This window comes from Engraulis encrasicolus, chromosome 18 (assembly GCF_034702125.1).
Source record: "Engraulis encrasicolus isolate BLACKSEA-1 chromosome 18, IST_EnEncr_1.0, whole genome shotgun sequence".
Taxonomy (NCBI): Eukaryota; Metazoa; Chordata; class Actinopteri; order Clupeiformes; family Engraulidae; genus Engraulis; species Engraulis encrasicolus.
Genome location: NC_085874.1, coordinates 482,501 through 507,500, shown reverse-complemented (window position 1 = coordinate 507,500; position 25,000 = coordinate 482,501). Strand labels below are relative to the sequence as shown.

Below are 25,000 nucleotides of genomic sequence, written 5' to 3'. Positions count from 1 at the left end.
TCACTTCCCCTGGTCCCCTTAAGTCTTCAAAGCAAAGAGTGGCATGACATGCAAAACTAGGACAAAAAGGGAAAAAATAGAGAAAGAAAGGCAGAAAAGGGTTTGGTTTGGTTGTTATGCATTGGCTTAGACAACGCAGTGCATGAAGATCAAGCAGTGGAGTAACCTATCCTGAGACATTTAGGGGCCTTGAAACGGATCGTAATAAAAAGTAAGAAAGGGAATACGCCGGAGATCAGAAAGAGGTATTTTTGTGAGGAGAAATCTAGAAAGAGGGATAATATAAAATGAAAGGTTTATTTCTTTTTGCGTCAGATGTTTGGGGGAGATGACAAAGGCATGAGTATTGGCCCTGGGTTACCGCATGAAGACTCTCTGAGGCCGAAATAGAAAACAACAACTGTCATTACAGGTTGAATCCAACCCTTTGTTGTTTGGGAGACAATCCCAAATAGGGGCCCTCTCATTCTCAGACTAAGCTCTCGCAAAGCTCTCCCCTTTCGTCTTGCGTCGCACCATTTAATAAGGGACCTGTGTTTACTGAATGTCGAATTGAAACCCAGTCATGCTAATACTGAGGGGCCTGATGTAGACACATACACACACAGAGACACACACACACAGACACACACACACACACACACACACACACACACACACACACACACACACACACACACACACACACACAATGTAAATAACTACCAGTATATTGAAGAGCCCATCCTTTGTGCAAATACTTTGATTTAATCCATGAGAAACTCATTGCCACATTTACGCTGCAGTTACGATCTACAGCTCTGGCAAAAAGTGAGAGACCACTTCGAATTTTTCAGTTTTTCTGAGTTTGCTATGGATAGGTATGTGTTTGAGTAAAACAAACATTGTTATTTCATTCTATAAACTACCGACAACATTTCCTCCGAATTTCGAAATAAAATTTATTTGCAGAAAATCTCAAATGGTCAAAATAACACATAAGATGTAATGTTTCCAAATCTCAAAAAAGGCAAAGAAAACAAGATGATATTAACTTAAAACAACATTTTAGTATTGTATTGACTTAGGAAGGGTTCAGATATCAATATTTAGTGGAATAAGCCGGATTAGTCACAGCTTTCATGCGTTTTGGTTTGCGTTCATTAGTCTTTCACATTGTTCTTGGATGACTTTATTCCAGGCCTGGTGCAAGAATTCAAGTTGCTGACCTTGGGTTGATGGCTTGTGACCATCCAGCTTCCCCTTCATCACATTCCAGAGGTTTTCAAGGGGGTTTGGGCCTGGAGTTTGGGCTGACCATGTCTCTCACTTGACTTGCTGGACTTGTCATGTCGTCCATATTTCTCTCTTTAGATCAATGTGAAATGGCGAAAGCAGGCCCTCATCTGTGTCTGTGGATCGCCTGGAAGTAAATCTCCCTCCTGATTGATTCACTGTATCAGTCAACTCCTGGAGCCCTGGCGATGGAGAATGCGGCCTTTTGCTTTGACTTGCCTAGCCCGGCATGCACTCATACTGTTTTTATTTAACGCCAAGATCGTTTTTTTCTGTCTTTCTTTTAAATGGCTTTTAAAATTCTTGTCTCTGGAATATGATGGAAACCATACTCTGCATCATGTGACCCCTGCATATGGTTGTAGTCCTAATGTAGGCCTGCCTGTCTGCCTGCATGACTTGTGTTGCTCGCGCCTGTGTGCCTCTGCACCTGTGCTGGCTATTTCATCCTTAAATTATTTTAAGTGCAGAAATCGATCCAGCACACAAACTTGTGTGTGCTTGTGTGTGTGTGCAAGGGCTTGTGATATATCTTTACAGGGGTTATGGAGAGCACGCCATTGTGAGCGTGTTAATGTGCGCGTGGGGCAGCGCCTATTAAAGAAGTGTCTGCAAGAGTTTTTTAGTCGTCATCATTACACAGCTGTATAGTGGAGTTCTCGTCCAAATCACCCAGATGGACCTCTGGCTGTCAAGCGCCTTTTTTCGTCGATAAAATCTTTTGTTTGAAAAACGGCTTTTATCTAGATTTTTAATCGATCAGGCGAGAGAGTTTTATGCAGCTCAAATGTCCTTACTTGGCTTCGCCATGGCACATGAGAAGACCTTGTGCAACAACTTTTTTATTGTTGACATCTCTGTAAGGATGAACAACGTTGCTGTTGGATCAAGTCAGTAACCCAAGCTGAACTTGCAGTGTGGGAATTGTCCAGTCATTCCTTCCCTTTGTGCTGCACTCCGTAGGGTGTGTCCAAAACCCACTAATTCCTTAATTTCCTAAGGGGTAAATAAAGGGCTCTATTTTCACGAGCATAAGCGGATTGTCTGCACTGCAGTTAACTCGTAGAAGTTGCAATTTAGGGCCATCCCGAGACGAATAGCCATTTTGACGACGGGAAAAGTGAACATGGCATCCCAGCATACTGTTTGGTTGAAATAGGGGCTGGTCTTACACTTGTGAGCCTACTGTGCAGGACTTGACATTGGCACTGGCACTTACCAAACGGCCAAAAATTGGTAAAACTTTGTCGTAGCTAACACTTTTAGTCTCACTAGCTACTGTGCCAGGTAACTTATTCTTGCGTATGCCTTATCTTAGTAGAACATATCCTGTTTTTACACAATGTGTTATGTTGAAGAAAGATCATCCTGATTGTATTTGTCTGATATGCTGTAGGCATCCGATAGTTTCATTTAACACACTATGTTCATGGCACTCATCATCTGGTTTTATCACATCTTTTTCTGTACTTAGATATATCATGGTAAAGAAAATGTGTCTAAAAATACTAACAACAAAACTGGTTAGTGACTTTGGAAAACCACTAGCCACTGTGGCCTGTGAGCAAAAAGTGAGAAAAATGTTTAATGTCAAGTCATGCTGCTGTGTTAAATTACTCCTGAGCCAGATAAGTCAGCAAGCATATGAAAAAAGACAATCTACGCGTTCCAACAAGATGTGATACTTGCTTAATCAAAAATATGGATGAGAAATTGCCCCAAAACTATTTGGGGTCTTAATAGTTTTTATGAATGAATTATTATTAATACCAGGGCCCATTTATGCATTTGCTGTTACCAGAATGGCAATGACCAAGTTGTAATACTAAAGTTGTACTTAAGACACTGTGTTATGTCGTAGATGGTTGTTATATTTAAGAAAATATTAATGTCATAGTAATGTAGTAGTATAGTAAGTCTTTCCAATGACTATTATAGCGTACCACTGGCAGAATGATGCACACTGTGAGACTACATAGGGCAAAAGGTACTAGGAACACTAGTGTCCCTCCCAATGGGTCTGAACAGAGGGGGCTGCTCTTGGAGGGTGGGGAGGGTAGGCTGCGATTTGTGGTTTTGGGGTAGCTGGACTGGGATCAGCTGGGGCATGTCCGTCCTCACCCCAGATAGGCGTCAAAGGGATTCGGTTTCCCACCATTTCCGAAAAAGCGCGGCAGCAGACACACAGAAGCTGGACAGCTATCTGAGCAATGCAACATGGAGCAGGGTACCTCTGTCCCCAGACACTCTGTCTCTCTCGCACACACTCAGACACACATACAGTCCACAAGCATGAAACACACACACACACACACACACACACACACACACACACACACACACACACACACACACACACACACACACACACACACACAGTTTAAGATCAAGTAGACATACTTTTACCATTATGTACACACATACAGTACACCCCTAACGGTAGGGACACATACACGCGAATTTGCGAACTTTGCCATTCATTCCTATGAGAGAGGCGAAGGCAAGCGATGGCGAGGCGAAGGCAAGCGATGGCAAGCGAACAGGAGCGAAGCGAAGCGAAATTATTAAAGAAAGTTTAATGTTATGCAAATGAGGAGCGAATTCGCCTGCCACGGCCCAATCAAATCAACAACATAACTGTTCCATTCCATTTGATTCGCCGCGACGACCTGATGACGGTTGAATTTCGCCTCTCTTCGCTTCGCTTTGCTCGCGTCGCCTCCTATGTCCCTACCGTAAAAAGTACCCCGTTTTCGCAATGCTGGTGTTGCCACAGGATACAGTAAGCTTTGATCACCTGATCATTCCTCACACTTTCATTGCCATATTCCGCCATTCAACTCAAATGAACCTAAATCATCTTTCAGTAAAAAATCTATTTGGAGTAATTTAGTAGAATATAAGTCTTTGTACTTTTTTTTCGGTCTATTCCGTATTACCTATCCTTCTCTCTGTTTCTTCTTCTCTGTCTCTGTCTGTCTGCCCATCTCTCCTTCGCATTATCCTCGCCTTTCTGTCTCTCCTTCTCTTTCTCTCTCTCTCTCTGGCTTTCTCTCTGCCGTTTGATGTTTTATGTCCCTGGAATGCATATGAGAGGGGAGAGGCATTCAGTCAGTTGGCTCGCTACCTCGACTCAAGCATTTGCACTGGATTTTATTTTGCTCATGCAGAAATGTTTTCAGGCCCCAGGCCTAGCTACGGCTATATAGTTTACAGGAAACAACTTACACTTTGGCGTCAGCCGATGATGTCTTTTTGCTGGTAAGATTAAACCTTTGTTTTTTGCTTTTTTTTTGTTTTGTAAAAAAAGGGCCCTGGGCTTTTGTTTTCCCCAGCTGTTAAGAGTTTGAAGAGGCACGGCCCGACTGAGAGGAGCGTGTTCCCTGTGAGCTCATGTACTGACATTCAGGGGCCATTGGATATGTCAGGCCAGGCCTGGCGTTCAAAGTCCCCGCTCGGCTAATGTATTCCAAGTCCTGTGCGTTACAGCAATCAAATGAGAAAAGAATCAACGGGAAGGGGGAAAAAAGACTTAGGTATAGGAAGTTGACAGAGACTTCCTCGCCCTTAATAATCAAAAATAAATTGAAACAGAAAAACCTTCCCCGTCTCTCTCTCCCTCTCTCTCTCTCTCTCTCTCTCTCTCTCTCTCTCTCTCTCTCTCTCTCTCTCTCTCTCTCTCTCTCTCTCTCTCTACCCTCCGGTGTAGTAATAATAATAATAATAATAATGCATTTTATTTAAAAGGGCCTTTCAAAACACCCAAGGACACTGTACAGAGAGAAACAAAAATAAAACAAGACACAAACAGAATTTTAAACAAAAATAAATAAATTAATATATTTTTTTAAATATGAAATAAAATTAAATAAAATTAAATAAAACAGAGTTTAAGAATCTTAAAGAATAGGCTATCTGAAACAGATGGGTTTTTAGCCTGGATTTGAACAGGGGAACAGAGTCAATATTGCGGATGTCGGGGGGGAGGGCATTCCACAGCTGAGGAGCAGAGCAGCTAAAAGCTCTATTCCCCATGATATTAAGACGGGCAGAGGGGACAGAGAGGAGACTAGTAAGGCAACCCTGTCGGTGTTGATGACCTGGGTGATGGTTAGCCGTGGGGCTTTGATACATACGTGGCTGTGCGTACCTTCTTCACTCCACTCCACTGTGCCCTTTGATGTGTTGGCCCAAATACTGCTGAGCGGGCTGGAGTCTCTCTCTCTCTCTCTCTCTCTCTCTCTCTCTCTCTCTCTCTCTCTCTCTCTCTCTCTCTCTCTCCACTACACTTTGGGCCACTGCACCTCCTGGACGCAGCTTAGCAGACCCCCACTGACACAGAGCTGTGTGTACATTCGTATGTGTCATGGCCTTTCGTGTGATAATCCTTCGGTGGATTTCATGAGTTAATCTCTGCCCATCATGATTCTGGTATTCGACTGTAAATGTCTTTCTCTGTCTTTTTTGTAGTCTGTGAGTTGTTGAGCAGGTTAGAGATGGCTATTGTTACTTTTTGTTGTTTGTGAACAAAAAGAAAGGGGGCTACGGGATTCACCTCAATGCAGTCTGAATAAAGTCTGAGTATGCATTGAAAAGATTAAAAAGGTTTTTTACAATCAGTCATTCATTAGAATTTAGCCATAGAATGACATGAGTAAATGTCCACACAAGCAAGGATTTCATATATGTCTCCATATGTTCTCTTTAACGTTTTAATTACCGAGCAAGCATAATACATAAGGCAACACCTGTACAAGTTTTCAGATGATTGGTATCTTGTCTGGCAGCAGCAGCAGTACACCATTTGATGCATCCTTCCTGTGCATCAAAGGGTGTGCTTCCTTGTTCATGTCTTGGGGAGGGGGGCATTACACTTCAAATGCAGGTAGTGAGGAGCCATTTGCGTTTTTGCTCTCTCTCTCTCTCTCTCTCTCTCTCTAGCACAATCATCAGAGAATGCGGCCTGGCCTGCCCCCCTGGGGGCTAGCAGGCCTTATTGCGCATTACTGCTGTGCTATATGAACTGTGCACTGACGATAACAGACAGGCGAAATGAAAGCCAGGTACTGCCTCTCCCTCTCCATGATGCTCGCCGACCCGACCGCTCCCGCCGAGTGGAATGCGCGTTGGATAACTTGTCTAGAGAGAGTTTCCCAACGATGTGCTTGTTTTCCAAATCCAATTCAGAATCTAGAAATTGGCTCTCTTCTCTTGTTCCAGGTACTTCGACATGTTAAGTGTCAGTATTAGCTGATGCGTACAGAACAAGCGGAACGTGCCAACTTAAGCTCAAGTTTAAAACAGAGACATATAGTCTAGCCCCACTACTGTTAATTAGTAGGCTGTTTTTTGCTTTGGCACTGGCTAGCAACCTTACAGTAACCACATTACTTCTCGAGCCAAAGTGATAGAAATAGAGGCGTTTCTGTTTAATGTCCACGTGGAAGGTATTCATTTAATGTGGACCTAAAGACAACACTTCGCTTGAGCCGACTTGGTGCGCACGTGCCCCGCGCATATAACGCAGCCTACATAGCCTTTATTAACATAGGCTATTGTGGAAATGTTCGTGTTTGTCATCGCCACAACAAACCAGATATCCGCCGAACGTGAATGTACACGAGATGAGGTCACAGTTGTCAATCAGCAGCCCATGTCTTGGTCGAGGGCCCTGCCGAGGGAATTGCTGTCACTCCGTTTGCTTTTGGGCTGCTGCTGCTGCTGTGCTGTGAGCGGGTTAATGCTCTGAGTGATCACAGGCGCCCTATCAGAGCGCGACTGTCGAGTTCCAGCCCACTGGCTGCTTCGTCCTTTCCTAAGCAAGCCGACTGATTCGCATGTGCTTGCCCTTCTGCGAGAACTCTAGCCATAGAACGTTTCCACAGTCGAGACACAAGCCGTCTCGCTACGACCTGTTGCTGCTCGTTTTGGGGGGAGGATTTGATTGCGCATCCACGGAAATTTGTTACCGGTGGAATACATCTAGCAACTGCGAGGAAGTGGTGGGACAATAACCCAAAAGACGGAGTATTCAGACTTGGACGTTACCGTACAATACAATATAATACCAGGTAGCGAGTTGACAAACTTTTGTATGTTTTTTTTCGGGAAATGTAGCGGCGTAAGCGCGCTCTCACCGTGTAGGCTATCGGTGTGGGAATGTTTCGCAGATGGAATGTGTAATGAATGCGTTAGCCTCGAAACATATTATTGGGATGCTGTTTTTATTGACATGTTTTCATTGATAGCCTACAGAGTAGGCCTATTCTAAATGTGTTGGCATGTGTGCTAGTTTAGATGTCACCAAAAGTCCTAATCGACGACAAGAGACCAGTTGAATTGGCAGGAATTAAGCCTAGGCTTTTGTATCCAATAAGGAAAGAAATTCCCTTTCAAGTTGGGACAGTGTAGACCTAATGACTGTGATGGATGGAGAACTTAACAAACAAATCAAATCCGCGTCCGTTTTGCATCTGTCAAAGCTGATATTTGCTAACATTGAGCAGCGTGCCTGCATTCGCAGTGGTAACCCGGGCACCCTCAAGGAATGAGGCTTTCACCAGATTTGAGTCAAAACGACCAAACAACTTTTAACATCATCCCACCGTCAAAATAAATCAGCGAGATGTCAACCCAGTCGCATACATTTTACATGTTAGCTCAAAATAGTTACTCAAACAGAGCGACTTTTCAAGCATTGCAATAAATCAAAACTTGTGTCAAAAAGGTGTACTTTGATGTTCGAAGCAATACACCTTGGAGGCAACTTTCCTGACATCAGCAAAAAGGTTGCCTCAGAGCCACTGCCTTTCTTATGGGTATTTTGACACATGACTTTGTAACTGTGAGGTGCGTGCAAGGTGAGGGCTTTGTGGGACTGCTTTGATGCTCCCCGTTCAGCTCCAGGAGACTTTTTTTTAACCTCAGATGCCTTATTATGAGAACTCACACATAAGGGAGAGGTCTATTAAGGTGTGTTTATTAAGTCAACCTACAGTGTCAACACCATTTTATGTTTACAAAAAATATCTCGCAGAGAAAAGTTCCACAGTAAAGGCAGTATTTTTTTTGTAATTGCCGTCTACAATCCCTAATTAAAGGAATAGGTCGGTATTTTGCATTTGGGACCTTAATTATGGTGTATCATACACTGAGCTACCCACCTGTGTCACTTTTGTTTGATTTGAAGCCTTCCGTGAGATTTTGGGTTTGGGCGATATCCACAAACCACCATACAACGGGAGTCAGCGGGGCACAGACTTTAAATCCGTCGTACACGCATAAACAGTATTTTCTTATTTTGTTTAGGGTCATACAATTACGTTTCCGCCTCATTTCAATATTTAAATCTCCCGGGTTCAGTGAACGAATTAAAAATCTGTATTGACTGAGGTGTGCCACGTCATCTTTCTGCGACGCTCATTCTGACAGCCAGGAGCCAGCCAACTCTGCTACGGCAGTCGGCAACATGATAAAGTAACAAGAAGCAAACGTTGAAGCTCTCGGTTTTTAACAGTTCTTCGGCTAGAACTTTGCTATGGGTTGAATGTGCGCATATACTGGATGCTGAAACTAAACGACAAGCTTTATGAAACCGTGGCATTTTGCGTTGAGATGGAAAAGGAACGCGCCACACTCTCCTGGATACGAGGCTACGTGTGTGCGGCTTTTGCGCCAAAGGTCTTTCTACCAGCAAAACAAAATAGCAGGACAGAAGTGACAGCGTCAGAAACAAAACATTGCTGTTCCGATTGCTGATGGAGACAACAGAGGTAAGGACATATTATGTATCTAGAGTTTTTGAATGGCTAATCTTGGTGTCGCCTCAAACTAGCTCTCTTCTCGGTGCCTTCATATGGCTGTTCATGCTACCAGCTACAGATAGTCAAATGAATCAAAGCTACGTTTGGTCTCAAACAAAATTGTACACGGAAAATAGTAGTCCTTCAGTAGGCAAGACAATCACAACATATGATAAGCCTGTCAAAGCCCTGCACCAAATCATGGGAGTAGGTCGACTGTGGTTTTCACTTTTACTGCTAGTAAAACTGACGGCACGTAATTCGACTGTCTAGCCAATAACTGGTAGGCCTACATTGCTTGATCTTCAGGTCATACTAGTTGTAGGTTTTACAGTGATACTGGTGTATTGACACACTTCTTTATTTATTATTTAGAAAGACAGGAGAAGGTCAAGACTCAAGAGCTGGACTTTCCATGACGTCCTCACTCGACCCATGTGAATAGCAGCCCACCGTTGACCAGCCATCAGTATCTACTGTGCAGTCATTTCCTGACCCGGTTTCTCACTAACCCTTCGCAGACGAACACTACCACCTGAAGACGGTCGTCTGGATAATACTTCGGTTTGGCCCCCGCATGGTCTACCACAAAGGTAAACACATCAGGCCTACCACTCCACTGCATTTGTTTTAGAAGTCTAAACAACACACCAGGGTGTATTCCATAGGCGAGTTATCACATTTTATGTGTAAAAACTGAAATGTTGTTGCAACACATGGGATATGTGTGGCTCAGGGGAAAAAACAGTTATGAGCCACGTTTGTAGTATTTCCCATACAGTACACCATTCATACTAATTATAATATTAGTTACTAATATAATATTAATTATACTTACTTTCGTGTCGATATTTTTCAAAGGGTTTTTCCATCCAGTATTACTCTGGCAAAATGCCCATTGCTTTCCTGTCTAATATTATAAAAAAAGTCCAATGGCCTTCAACTAAAACCTTTTGACTTATCACGGTGTATCTGGAGAGCAGACCATCTTCTTTATGAGTTTCACATTCTGTTACATTACTGCCATCACCTACTGTGCACTCATGTGATTGGCCTTTACCATTCCTGTTCAATGGCCATACATAATACATTACAATTGTCATTTCTATTTTCCAGATAGACGCCAGACCTTCTGAAAGGACCTAATGGACTGAGTGCTGGAAAGGAGACAACCCCTCTATAGAATAAACTGAGTGTAACAAACACTCCACCAAGAACAGACATGTATGTTTCAGTGTCATGACGGAGCAATCATTTCGAAAGGTCCTAAACCCTATTTATCTAAAATACTTTCTGATGTTTGATAGTGACATCTTGGTTACCCAATAAGACATTTCTTACATTATTACAAGATTCTTCACTTCTTCCTACATTGTTAATGACTGAATGATTACAATTATGATGTACACATTGTTATTGGTCACACCTGCTGACATTAAAGTCCCAGTAAAATCTTCTCTCTTTTCCTTTATGTAAAGAAGGTAAAGTAATGACACTTGAGGCAGTAATGACAAATGGATAAATGTGTAAAATGTATTTTCAATGGCCATCAAATTATATTGATGACCTAAGTTCAAGAGAGTCCTTGTGCACAAGCCCTCAGCAATGCAGGTGCTGATGTGAGGCAGGAGAAGGTGAACAATGAACAAAATTCAAGACATTTCACACTGCTTATTGTTCTTTTTCTTCCTTCATTTTTCTGAGCTAACAACGCATTTTGCCCTGTGTGTCAAAATAAAGTAAGAAAAAGAATGGTAAGCAGTGTGTGGTGTCTTTTGAATTATGTAGATAATCTCTTCCTGTGAGTCCAAGATATTGTGCAGGTGGAAGTTGAGAAAGTGTCCCTATGATTGTTACAATGGAATGATGCATGAAATTAATTTACAAATGTTATCAAAAGACATGCAATATTACATTTTCATTTCATTGCATTTTTAAAAAAAATGCATTGCACTTAGCTGACGCTTTCATTTACCAAAAGTGGTATTGGTTACAGTCCCTAGAGCAATGTGGGGTTAGGTGCCTTGCTCAAGGGCACTTCAGCCATGGATGGAGATGTAGGGAGAGGTCAGGAGGGATTCGAACCAGCTACATTTGGTCCAATAAGGGGTCCCCATAATCCACCTAAGATGTGTAATGTCAAATTATGTGTAGTATTACCAACTAGATTTATAACTTCATTGTAATTACTCAATATAATAACAAAAGATGATAAGTCAATGTAGAGACTCTGACTCCATCCAGCATATGGTATGGTGGGAGATGGATGAGGGTCATGATGCACCTTGGATGACCCTTCTGTACTGTAACCTGGCCGCAGACGTTCAGCTCCCAGGGCGCTGGGCGCTGTGTACAGCATTTCCTACAAGACAGATGATCACAATGCAGCAAGTAAGAGGTAGGGGCACTTCAGTCAATGACGGGTTTTGTTTTGTTTTGGGGGGGGGGGGGGGGGGGGCTGGTACAACCACAGCTTATGTTCATAAATAATTGATTAGTATACTGCAATGAAAATGCTTCTTGGATAATCCACTGACATGAAACACAACAGAACAAATAATCTATACAATCGTGGCACTAGCTGTGAAATTACTACTAACGTCACTGACTGACCCCAATATCGACAAAGCTGTCTGGGCATAGTAAATCAAACAGAATTTACAAATTCCTCTGCGACTTACTCAATTGAAAGCTGTGTGTTCCTGTGAGTTTTGGCTATACTCTCCGATTCAACTTCGAAGAATGTTGATACCAGCTCGATTCGTCATGGCGAGAATATCCTCCAGAGTTACTTGGCACCTTCCTAAATAAATAAAGAAGTGTGTCACTACATCAGATCAGTATCACACTGTAAAACCTCCAAGTGATATGACATGAGAATCAATATAGCCTACCATTTCTCAGTAGGCTAGACAGCTGAATGTTTTTACTAGTAGTAAAAGTAAAAGTCAACTGTACTTATAAGTATACCCCATGATTTGGTGCAGGGCTTATCATATGATTGTGTTGCCTACTGAAGGAATACTATTCGTATTTTCCGTGTATAATTTTGTTTGAGACCAAACGTAGCTTTGATTCATTTGACTATCTGTTGGTAGCATGAACAGCCATATGAAGGCACCGAGAAGAGAGCTAGTTTGAGGCGACACCAAGATTAGCCATTCAAAAACTCTAGATACATAATATGTCCTTACCTCTGTTGTCTCCATCAGCAATCGGAACAGCATTGTTTTCTTTCTGACGCTGTCACTTCTGTCCTGCTATTTTGCTTTGCTGGTAGAAAGACCTTTGGCGCAAAAGCCGCACACACGTAGCCTCGTATCCAGGAGAGTGTGGCGCGTTCCTTTTCCATCTCAACGCAAAATGCCACGGTTTCATAAAGCTTGTCGTTTAGTTTCAGCATCCAGTATATGCGCACATTCAACCCATAGCAAAGTTCTAGCCGAAGAACTGTTAAAAACCGAGAGCTTCAACGTTTGCTTCTTGTTACTTTATCATGTTGCCGACTGCCGTAGCAGAGTTGGCTGGCTCCTGGCTGTCAGAATGAGCGTCGCAGAAAGATGACGTGGCACACCTCAGTCAATACAGATTTTTAATTCGTTCACTGAACCCGGGAGATTTAAATATTGAAATGAGGCGGAAACGTAATTGTATGACCCTAAACAAAATAAGAAAATACTGTTTATGCGTGTACGACGGATTTAAAGTCTGTGCCCCGCTGACTCCCGTTGTATGGTGGTTTGTGGATATCGCCCAAACCCAAAATCTCACGGAAGGCTTCAAATCAAACAAAAGTGACACAGGTGGGTAGCTCAGTGTATGATACACCATAATTAAGGTCCCAAATGCAAAATACCGACCTATTCCTTTAAAGGCTTGAGCAGTCGTAACCGTATCTCTCAAAGCATGCACGAGTACAGTATTTGGTGAAGTCAGTCACCAATGACTTCAAATCCCATAGAGAGGTGGTGAGGGACTTTGCTGAAAAAGAGCTTTTCCACCCACAAAAAAACCCTGCTTTCCGGTATCCTATTCGTTTGCAAAATGTGGCCCTGTTGTCTCTGTGCCATTCCCCGCTGCCTTCCTCCACCAGCCGCACAGAGCCTTCTGTGTTGTCAGTGGAGATTGCTGTGGAGGTCTCACCTGCTTGTCAACATCCTACACAGGGACACTCGGGCTCCTGCTGAATTCCTCCAGCCGCACCGCAGCAGTGTGTGTATGTGTTTGTGTCTGTCTGTGGCTCTGTCTGTCTCTCTGTCCGCGCACATTTGTCCATGCGTGGGTGTGGGTGTGGATGTGTGCACGCGCGTGTGTCTGTGTCTGTGTCTGTCTGTTTGTGTGTGTGTGCGAGCGTGTGTCTGCGTCTGGCTTTTTCTGGCAGATTTTTCCAGTTTAAGTAACATTGATTTGGTCAATACATTTGAGGTCTCGCTCACTTTGCTTATGTTGTTGTCTTTAGCATTAAGGCACGGCTTTCTAGGCCCATGTGAGGTGGTGGACAGAAGCTCTCCAAAACCAATTGCCGAAGACATTTATAAAAGCAAAAGCGAAAACATTTGTGTTGCTCTCCTTTTTTACTGAGGAAATGTCCAGTTTTTATATTCACGACCAGCAAACTCTTGTGAGCTGTGGACGATAAAATGCACATGGTTTTCCGTGGTAATGCCCTCCTAAGCTGCATAACTCCCCCACATATATTAGGGCCTGTCAAGGATCACTGGAAATGACATCTTGAATGAGGGTCGGCCAAGTTATTTAGTCCTTTGTTGGCCTCCTCCACTAAGACCCTGTCTGGGACTCTTTTTTTTGGGGGGGGGGGAAAAAAACATCTGCCTGTTTTCAAACACCCTGCTGTCTGGTCCGACCCCCACCAAGTGAGACATCTTCATCTTCATCGACTCTCTTTCCATCTGCCTCTCTCTTCCTCCCTGTCTCGCTCTCTCACTCTCTCTCACTCACTCTCATTCGCTTTCGCTCTCTCCGTCTTTATATCTGTTTCTCTATCTCTTATGCTTTCTTTCTCTCTCTCTCGCTCTCTCTCTCGCTCTCTATCGCTCTCTCTCTCGCTCTCTATCGCTCTCTCTCTCGCTCTCTCTCTCGCTCTCTCTCTCTCATCTCTTCTCCCTTCTTGTCCTCCAACAGGGCAGCTTTAACGGCTGTCATACTCAGGTTCCCCTTCATCTCTCTCTCTCTCCCCCATGGAGGCCGAGACAGCAGCAGCAACAGCAACAGTGGCGTCGGCGTCACCCTTGTAATTTTACCTCCCTCCCCCTCCTCGCCTCGCCTCCATGGCTTCGCTCATGCAGAAAAGGTCTGTCTATTTGATACTTATCCCCTCTTTTCTAAATGGATGCGGGTCAAACGTGAACACACCACCGGTTTTGTTGGTGTGCTGCGGGTAAGGTATTTTGGTGTGTTTGGCACCCTGTTTGAGCGTTTGCACCCATGGACTGCATGCGTCACACACACACACACAAACACACAGACGGCATGCATGCATGCACGCAAGAGGTCACCCTGTGTAGAAAAGCTGTTTGCGAGTTTCGCCGCCTCCTGGGGAAAAAAAAAAAAACGGAACAGTTGTGTCTTTCACAGACTCTGTTGCTTATTTGGGACAGTAGCTTGGAAGTTGTGTGAAAGATGGTCCCTCAACTTTTTCAAATGATTTCACAACAAACAAACACACACACGTGCACACTTGGCTTTTTCAAGTGGTTTGTGTTCTCGGTTTAACTGAGCGTGTGTACAGCCCTGTCAAGATCTCCGATGAGAAGCATCCCCCGTAAAAGTATATTCAGGTTTATTACCACCCATGGAATATTTTGACACACACAAACACAGTGTGAGAGTAATGAATGCTGTATAAGACTGTATGTGTCTCTGTGTGTTAGTGTGAAAAAGTAACCTGGCTAATGCCATCTTGCTGCATTTTGCTAAACTACGCGTGGGGGCGTTCTGGTTTCCTCACGCAACCGTCTGAGCCTTGTGAAAGTAAGAATCGTTCCTGAACGAATGAGCCAATCAGGATCGCCACGTGGGGTTTCCCATACTTTGGCGGCCTTATGGCTTTTCTCCCTGTTGTTCTCAGCTTCGTCACGGGTCTAGTTCAATGTGAGTAGCTGAACTGGCCGGTCAGTAAAGATGAGGACAGGTTGTTGGTCCAATCACATGCAAGGATTTGTGATGAGGAGCATCATTTGAAAACGTATCGGTTGTGGAGGACACCCTGATGGTATCGTGAAGGAGAAACATACCAGCTTGTGAGAGTACAGCTACAAAAAAAGGCCCAGTCTTGGTGCATTTAGAAGATGCTTTTTAATGCAGCCTACGAGCAACAGACCGACATTTTTTCAGAGATATGGTCATTGAACACCTCCCCTTAAGTTTAATACCCGAGTTTTACTGTACCTTCCTTATGTTCTTTCACCTATTCTCTGGAGCCTGGTGTTGTGACTCCTAGTTCCAAGCAAGCATACTCCCTTTAACCAGATTGGACCAGCTAGAAGAGGAGGTAGAAACTGAGCATATTTTCATACCAAATAAAGGCGGAGTATTGTTTTTAAATGCAACTGTGTCCAGAATGTTGACGTACATAAGACACAAGTATTGTTTCCTTCATGGTGCACTTTGTAGTGAATATGTCGACATTTTGGATTCAGCAGAGGGCTTTTTGTATTGTTTTGTTTTCTTTTACATAATGGATTTGTAAGGGCACCTTGCCAACATTGACATCAATGCCTTTACCTGTGAAGTGGTGTTTGGCCTGACAGAACTCCCCTTTGAAGTGCACGGCACAGCGGGCGAACCACAGCCCCATTGAGGATGACTCTCTGTCTCTGTCTCTCTCTGTCTCTCTCTGTCTCTCTCTCTCTCTCTCTCTCTCTCTCTCTCTCTCTCTCTCTCTCTCTCTCTCTCTCTCTCCTCATGCTCTCTATTTGATATGACCCAGCCCCCATCCACCCACCTCACACCTGAAACAAGATCTAGCTGAGGGTTTCAACCCCTACAAACCCATGGACACAGACATGTACACACACACACACACTTTTCTTTTACACACAGGCATACACACACACACACACACACACACACACACACACACACACACACACACACACACACACACACACACACACACACACACACACACACACACACAGACACACACAGACAGAGAAAGAGAGGAATACAGACAGGCACACACACTCACACACACACACACACACACACACACACACACACACACACACACACACACACACACACACACACACACACACACACACACACACACACACACACACACACACACAGGCTTGCAGCATACTTACATACACACACAGGCCTATTCAAAACACACACACACACACACACACACACACACACACACACACACACACACACACACACACACACACACACACACACACACACACACACACACACACACAGGCTTGCAGCATACTTACATACACACACAGGCCTATTCAAAACACACACACACACACACACACACACTCCTCAGGAGCTTCCATACTTCTTTGTACCTCCAGATGTCTGTGTAATCTCAATGAGTGCCTAGCCGACCCGTAATGGTAGCACCTGACCCAGAGGACTTGCTCCGGGCTCCGCGGTGCTGATGGAGCTGTAGTCTACTTCGCTGTAGTGGTCTCTGGCCAACCGTGCCTGTATGGCTGCCGGCATGGTTATTCTCCACTTCACACACCTCAGGGAATGGTTGTGTGTGCGCGTGCGCGCACCTGCATGTGTGTTGCAGTGGTGGGAGGTTCTGTATTTGTCCTGTGCTGTTTCGCTATGGCTTGCATGTCTTTCATCTGCGACTGAACCACTTGTTTTGTTTGTTTCCATTGGCCAAATATGGGGGGGTTAGGGTTTTGGTTGTGCGTACGTTGTTTATGTTTAAATAACGCCCTTACTTGAGAATTTGTTTTGGACCTTCTGTGCTACTTGATGCCCCTCGTTTCAATTGTTTGTATACTTTGGTTGATGTCGATAAGGACCAGTGCAGGGCTTGTTGGATGTGATCCATCTGCTGAATCATTGAGACAATAAGATGGATCTCTCTGTACTAATACAAATACTGTGTAATAAGACATTACATCACCACCTTCATTTGGTGTTCTCCAGTAATGCAACCATGCTTCCTTAATATGATTGCTATCTGAGTCATTCCATGTGAAATCGGACTCTTGGACCTGCACAGCACACCTTGCCTAAAGTTTACGTGGTGATTTGGTCATGTGAGAATGCATAATCCTTGCATCAGTTTTTAAAAGAGAGACACAGACCTGGAAAAGGGTCAAAGACATGCAAAATGAAACTGTCATTCAGTGTAACGGATACCTTCTGCTGACTGTAACTTTAAAAAACATGACTCTTTTTATTTATTTTTTTCCCAGTGAATTCATGAAAGCCTCGGCTGTCATCCATTCACTTGAAACAATTTAAAAATCATGTTTTTTTTTACAGTTACAGTCAGCAGAAGGTATCCGTTACACTGAATGACCAAAACCACCTGAAATTCCATTTTGCACGTCTTTGACCCATAAGTTAAAATACCTTGTTTTGGGGGTACGTTACACATGATCTCACATGTTATGTTCCACATTAACTTGTATCAGGAATCTTATTGTACAAAAATACAGTATACTTTATGTGATGTGGCAATGAATTTGATCATGATGCTGTATTTTTTCCATATTGATTGATATGGCAGTATGGCACCATGCTGTATTTGCCTCATTGGACTGCAGTGGTTTTGATTTGGCGGTTGGGTGACATTTACATTTTGAATGTCGTTGAATTTGAAATGAAACACTTGCATCTGATTCATACGCCTCCTACAGTAGCATCTCGAAGAAAGCTTGGTCCCTTTTGTGAGTGTTACAAATGTTAGGACAGGGATGTCAAACTCAGGCCTGGGGGGCAAATCTGGCACCCGGAGTCAATTTATTCGGACCGCATGATCATTTCAAATGTGCGTTACAGTTGGCCCACATACGCCGTTAATGTATAGGGTAACCAGACTTGAACATGCAATTTGGCCAATGAAATACCTCACACTCTTATGTATCACAATACGTATCTGCAGGCAAATTTGACTACCATTTATTTAATTATTTATTTTCTAAAATATTTTTTAGGGCTTTTTTGCCTTTATTTGGTAGGACAGTTGGAGATGGTGACAGGAAGCGAGTGAGAGAGAGAGATGGGGGAGGATCGGCAAATGACCCGGGCCGGAAACGAACTCGGTTCGCCGGCGTAGTAACCTAGTGCCCTACTGATATTTCATTTCATTTAATTTATTGTTTATTTAGCAGGGACAGTGCACAATATATAATTGAGCCAGATTATAGCCACACAGCAAATTTTCATCTGTAGTCCCTGGACAGGAATAGGTGTTAAGCTAAAAACAAAAAGGATTAAAATGAATAATAATACAAGAATTTGATAATACAATTAAAAGGTGCCCAATGTGCAAATATAGGCCACAATATTACATGGCCAAGAAGGCATATCTAGTTAAAAGAATACACCAAAGAAACAAAAAAACAAGATGTATGATAAAGTAAACATAAAACACCAAACATAAGGTAAATGGTGTTAGGCCACCATAATGAGAAAGAGAGTGTGTGAAATTTAACTATGAGTATTAAAGGGGTATGCCACTATGTTGGGGCTTAATACAGTTAAAATCATTGGCTAGGGTTTATAAAGGTGGTAAAGTGTTAAGCGTTGTCTTGCTTTAAGACAAGTTAAAAGAGGGAGTATGTAGCTAAGCTAGTGAAAATCAATGGATCACTGTAGCATGTAGCATGCTACACGGATGCATTGACTTTCACTAGCGTAGCGACATGCTCCCTGTTTTAACTTGTCTTAAAGCAAGACAACGGCTTACATGAAAAATAAGACACTTTACCACCTTTATAAACCCTGGCCAACGATTTTAACTGTATTAAGTCCCAAAATAGTGGCATACTCCTTTAAGAAAATGGAATGCTCTGTTATGATGCCTCTGAAACAGTGCTTACATGGTTGAGTAACCTTTTCTTTTCTCTCTCTCTCTCTCTCTCTCTCTCGCACTCGCTCTTGCTCTCTCTTTCTCTCTCTCTCACAGAGTGGTGAGAGCCACTGCAGGTCTTCAGGGAGGGGCAGACCATGGCCCTGACTGAAGGGACCAGCGATCTCCATCCTCTCAGCACCACCACCTCCAGCAGCAGCAACAACACTAGCAGTCCTGCTCCGCCCACCTCTTCACCCAACACAGCAGCCCCCAACTCAGCCAACACCACCAATGCATCCAGCCCCAGCATCACCAGCACCAACACCCACAGACCAACACTCACCGCCAACCCCGACGCTGCTGCTTCAGTGCTGAGCACAGACGTTAACCATGAGGGGGAGGAAGATGAGGAGGAGGAGGATGGAGACGACGAGCAAGAGCGGAGTAGTGGAGCTTTAACAGTGCACCTCACAGCAGCAGCAGTTGCGTCTCCCAAAAAAGGCAAAGACGCTGCGTCACAGCCACAGCCTGTGATCGCCGTGACCCAGAATGGCAGCATGAAGCCGGTCAACAATGGCACCCCGATCAGGCCTCCTCCTAACGCCTCCTCCTCCACCTCTTCCTCCTCCTCCTCGCTGGCCTCCTCCTCCAACGCCACTACCCAGCGCCTCCTCTCCTCCCCGACGCTCACCACCACCCCGCCCCCACCGCCCTGCTGCCTGCGCTGCCCCTTCCACCCGCCGCCCGCTCTCTGTTGCCATGCCAGCCAGCAGGAGTGTCACCTGTTCCAGAGTCACCATGTGGCAGCGGCAGCAGCTGCGGCACATGCGGCCGCTCACACAGGAGGGCTGCGTGGGGCGGGAGGGGCGCCGGCGTGCTGCATTCAGGGGGCCCACGGGTTCTGCATGCAGCAACGCTGGCAGGAGCACTACCAGAACCAGCCCAACATGCCCATGGGCCTCAGGTAGGAGACACTTCACAAGGCATGCACAGCTTCACTAACACTTAGAAGCCGAACAGTGTGCACGCTGCCTCCCACCCCCCATACGGCTTACCAAGGTCATAAAAGGACTCCCAACATCAATATGGGAGGGCCATGATCCCTGCGCACATCAAGCCATAGCTGGTTCATTTGTGTTTATCTGATGCCATGGATTCTTATTTGTGTTGTACTTGTTAGTAAAGTAGCTTCAGAGACCTTGGAGCTGTAGCAGGCAGCCAAGCACAGCCTAGAAATAGCCATCTTTGGAAACTTCCCACCGGTCAGATCAAAATGTTGTGTTTGGATACACAGGCCAGCTAGTCACAGAGTAGACAGGGTGAAGGAGGTGCTTCCAGTGGTCAGGGTTGTTTGGTTCTTTATTTGTGCATTCCCATCTTTTATGTGTCTAATGGGCTTGTGTGCAGCGCTGTGCGTTGTGTGTTGTCATTTGCATGGATCAGCAGCAGGTAGATGCAGGCAATGACCCATAAACCAATTCTACACATTCTGACCACCATTGATAGCTGTGACATTTTGAAATACACACACACACATACACACACACACACACTCACAGAGTGTTTGAGTGTGGCCCAGATCTGGTCGATAAGGCCTGGATTCTGGTTCTGGTCTGGTCTGGGATCTCTCTCAGCAAACAACAGAGAATATGGTTTGCCTCTTGACCCTACGGCAGTTAAATATTGAACTGGTTAGTCTACAATTGTTTCTTTTTCTGGAGTTACAGTTGCCAATTTTAGCAGCACTACACATGCTAAACCACTTGTTTAGCGCGCACACACACACACACACACACACACACACACACACACACACACACACACACACACACACACACACACACACACACACACACACACACACACACACACACACACACACACACACACACACACACACGTCCACACACTATAATGACTTCAATACATGCAGGTTGAACAAGCAGTAAAGTCTGAGTATCTTAACTTTTCTCTTTTTTGAGAAACGTTGTTCAGACTATTTTTGTCTCTGCAAGGGGGGAAAAGAGTGGGCCGAGGTGTAATTATTTACTTTGGTCAGTTGCCTCTTGATGGTAGCCAGTAGTTGGGAGTCTGTTTCTTGCTCGTGTAAGACTATATTGAGATTGTGCATGGAATGCATTTTCTTTCCCCTTTCAATTGAATTAGAACCACCACCCGCTCCAAATCCCCAACACTGTCTACACACACACATGCACGCGCACACACGCACACGTCCGCACACAAACACGCATACACACTTGGACTCACACACACACACACTGTCCGCTTACTGTACAGGGATGTTCTGTTCCTCAGTGGGTGGTTTTTGGGGGTGGGGAGGTGGGGGTTGATTTATGCCTCCTGGTTGGCTGTGTAGTGTAGAGTTGGAGCTCCATCAGACTGCATTTCCCCCCAATGGGTGGCCTGTGCCATATGAGATGAGGAGAGAACTGCAAGCCATGTGGGCGCATTAGCTGCCATGCGTGACTCGCTCATCTACTACCAGACACCCCCCCCCCCTTCTCCTGTTTCCCCTGTATGTTTCCCCCACCACCACCTCCCATTTCTCCTCTCCTCTCAAGTACATGCACACCTCTCGTCATCTCCCTCCTCAACTCCTCACCTCACCACCAACCCTCCTCTTCAGCACTTTCTACCATGTACCCCTCAAAACCTCAAAAGTCCCCACCACACACACACACACACACACACACACACACACACACACACACACACACACACACACACACACACACACACACACACACACACACACACCTCTTCATCTACAATGTTTCTGCCATAGCCCCAAGTCCAACCCTCCACACTCGCACCACATCTCACTCCCACCCCCCAGTGTCTCCATCCTTTTCAGGTAACCACCCACCCACTCCCCATCCCAGAGCCCTGCTCTCTATGCCCCCAAACAGTCTTAACCTCTCCTCTCTCACCATCCACCATCACACACACACACACACACACACACACACACACACACACACACACACACACACACACACACACACACACACACACACACACACACACACACACACACACACACTACTTTCCTTCTCTTTCTCCCACCTCTGTCACCACCACCTCCACCTCTTCGTCTTGAGTACTTTCAGGGTACACCCCCTTCCTTTTCTCCTCTGCTCCCCCTTTTCTCGGCAATGAGGTACAGATGTGGCTCCTTCTCGCTCTTTTTGTGTGTGTGCGTGCGTGCGTGCAGGCAGGCAGGCGTGCCGGCAAGCGTGCGCTGAGCTAGGCAGGTCTCTGTTTACCAAACAGGTCGCTCTTGTGTGGCGATGACAGGTTTGAATTACCGGCACCGCGTTTCGGTTACTCGCGGAAACCCAGCGCCGCAATGCCATGCGTAGCTTTCACTACACACAGTCACCGCAATCACCACTACAGAGATGAAGAAACAGATAGGAAGATGGAAAGAAAGAGTGATAAATCGAGAGAGAGATGCATCGAGAGAGATATACATTGAGCGAGATGTATGTAAGGAGAGAGAACTAAAGATGGAGTGATAGATGCATGGAGAGTGTAACCACTTTACAGGAGACACAGAGAGTGATAGAGTGCGATGAGAGAGAGAGAGAGAGAGAGAGAGAGAGAGAGAGAGAGAGAGAGAGAGAGAGAGAGAGATGCAGACACAACAGCCTTCAGTGGTGGCAGGAAAGCAGAGAAGAGATAAGGTGGGGGGGCTGCAGGGCCCTTTAAGGGGGGCCCCCCTTTTAGACGTGTGTGTGTTGTGTGTTCCATGGCCCTAAGATGAAGAAGGCCTGGCGCCCCCAAATCTACAACACTAGGGAGCATTGTAGGACGTCTGATGCAGATGAAATCACGTGTCCGTCGCCAATGCTTTTGAGATGTACTGAAGACAGCACGTGTTGAGTGCTCTGTGGGAAAACGTTAGATGAGATGTTGTTCTTCTTTAGTGCCAAACCATTTCGGATGTCTTGAAGACACATAAAAGCTCTTATCAGCCATATGCCTTGTACTTTTTAATATAATGTGTACCTCTCTTGTTTGATGTAGTAAAATGTAATACAGCTTTTGCAAAAGCCTCTTTTTGGATGCAATGAAGAGAACAGTGGTGACTGTTTTGAGGGAATGATATTCAGTTTTTCTCAACCAAAACAAACGTTTAATATTTCTGTTATTTCTACCTTCGTCAAGACGATTATGTTGTGGATGGATTCTGATTACCACAATTTCAGGATGGTCAGGCTTTTGCCGAACTTTGTCTTGAGTTGTTGCAAGTAGTGCTGGACAATATGGGAAAAAGCATATATCACAATATGGATTAAGCTTACTTTATATGGCGATAGCGGTATATATCACGCTATAGCATAATAACACATGTTATTATAGTAATTTTCTCATAAGTGTGTTGGGTCACTAAACCATGTTTCTTTAAAATGTATATTTTTAAATTATTATCAAGTTATTTGAATTTGCATAGTGACAACACAAAATGTTATCAAGATACTTAACACTTTATATTAGCTGTAATAATGGATTAAAGTTTACGTTAGAGGAGAAAGTGCACAATGGACACTTTTCTTTTACAATAACGATATGTAGTCATACTGCTCAGCCCTAGTTGCAAGTGAAGAAGTCCTGAATATTGTGAGCAATAAATATATGCATGTGTAATGGACGGTGTCCAGTGTTTTGTCGACTGCTTTGAACCATGACCTTAGTTATATTATGTCCAACGCAGCCGTTTGCATACTGAAGTGTACAAAAGTGTGTTATGGTGTGTCGTCTTGTTTTTATGCTGTGGTCCATAGGGAGTTGAGCTGCTTCAAGCGGAGGGCTGCACTACCTGAGTAGCCCCCTAGTGCTCTACATGTGCTGTGCCTGCAGTGAAAAAAAATGATGTTGACCTTGTGTGGGACAAAAAGGAAACTTTTCCTGACAGTTTGGGTCCAAGAGGGTTTTTTTTCCATGTCGCGGCCTGGAAAAGGCATTATGGAAGGTAGTCAATGTCTTACCGGTAAAGATTGCCCATCACTGTGATTTTTATGTTTCTTTTATATGTACGTGCATAAATAGTTTGAGCGAAGAAACAGTCGGTGGATTTTGAGTGGCTGTCCTTGAGCAGTCAGCTGTTTGGCAAGGGGGCTCTCAAATGGCTTTTCAAGCACCAGTGGCCCTCCAAACAGAATCCAGCCAAGCGCAAGAATGTTCTAGAGGCAACGTCGACAACCTTGAATCTGTCCCGACAAGTTACACACACACACACACACACACACACACACACACACACACACACACACACACACACACACACACACACACACACACACAAACAAAAGGAGTGTTAATCGCAGGTTCTGGTTTCTAGGGAGGAATTCATTACCTCAAGTGCCTTGTTGATAAGAGCTTCTCTCCTCATTGACACGAGTGGAGGAAAACACACATACACACACACACACACATATGGTTTAGCCTTGCCCTCCATTCTGCTGATTTTTCTCCTTTAAGACGTTGATCAAAGCAAGCAGCTATATGGCACAGAAGTAGCACACATTTACTGTAATCTGTTTGAAGATGAGCAGATATAGGGAAAGAAGTAAGTACATGAGAAGGGGGGTCGACTGACAGCAGGGTCTGATGCTGGGGGGGTGTGGGGGTCACCATGCGTTCTTGCCCTCTGTCCTCACATTCCACCCACCCCTCTTCCCTTTTTTACTCTGCACCACATTCCTGTATTCATCTTCTCCTCTCCTGACACACACAACACACACACACACACACACACACAACACACACACACACACACACACACACACACACACACACACACACACACACACACACACAGTGAAATGGACATGCCTAACCCGTAAAAACACAGTTTTTCTGCACACTTTTGACA

At 44.6% G+C, this 25,000-nt stretch overlaps 1 protein-coding gene and 1 long non-coding RNA gene across 5 annotated transcripts in view; one reads left to right on the top strand and one right to left on the bottom strand.

Annotated features, from left to right (window-relative positions):
- The window catches only part of disp1 (dispatched homolog 1 (Drosophila)), a 132,105-nt gene that overhangs the window by 71,958 nt on the left and 35,147 nt on the right, over positions 1-25,000 (top strand). For 3 of the 4 annotated variants that reach the window (XM_063222697.1, XM_063222698.1, XM_063222695.1), the window contains one exon: positions 19,216-20,065. In XM_063222697.1, the coding sequence (XP_063078767.1) occupies positions 19,257-20,065 (809 nt within the window). In that variant the 5' untranslated portion in view covers positions 19,216-19,256. Of the gene's footprint in view, positions 1-6,575; positions 7,347-19,215; positions 20,066-25,000 lie in introns of those variants that run through there. The other variant, XM_063222696.1, reaches the window with a different exon arrangement.
- Positions 11,318-12,910, bottom strand: LOC134468316 (uncharacterized). The gene is made up of 3 exons (XR_010038754.1): positions 12,272-12,910; positions 11,759-11,880; positions 11,318-11,439 (listed from the first exon to the last, which is right to left on the bottom strand). It is a non-coding gene; the product is annotated as an uncharacterized LOC134468316 (long non-coding RNA).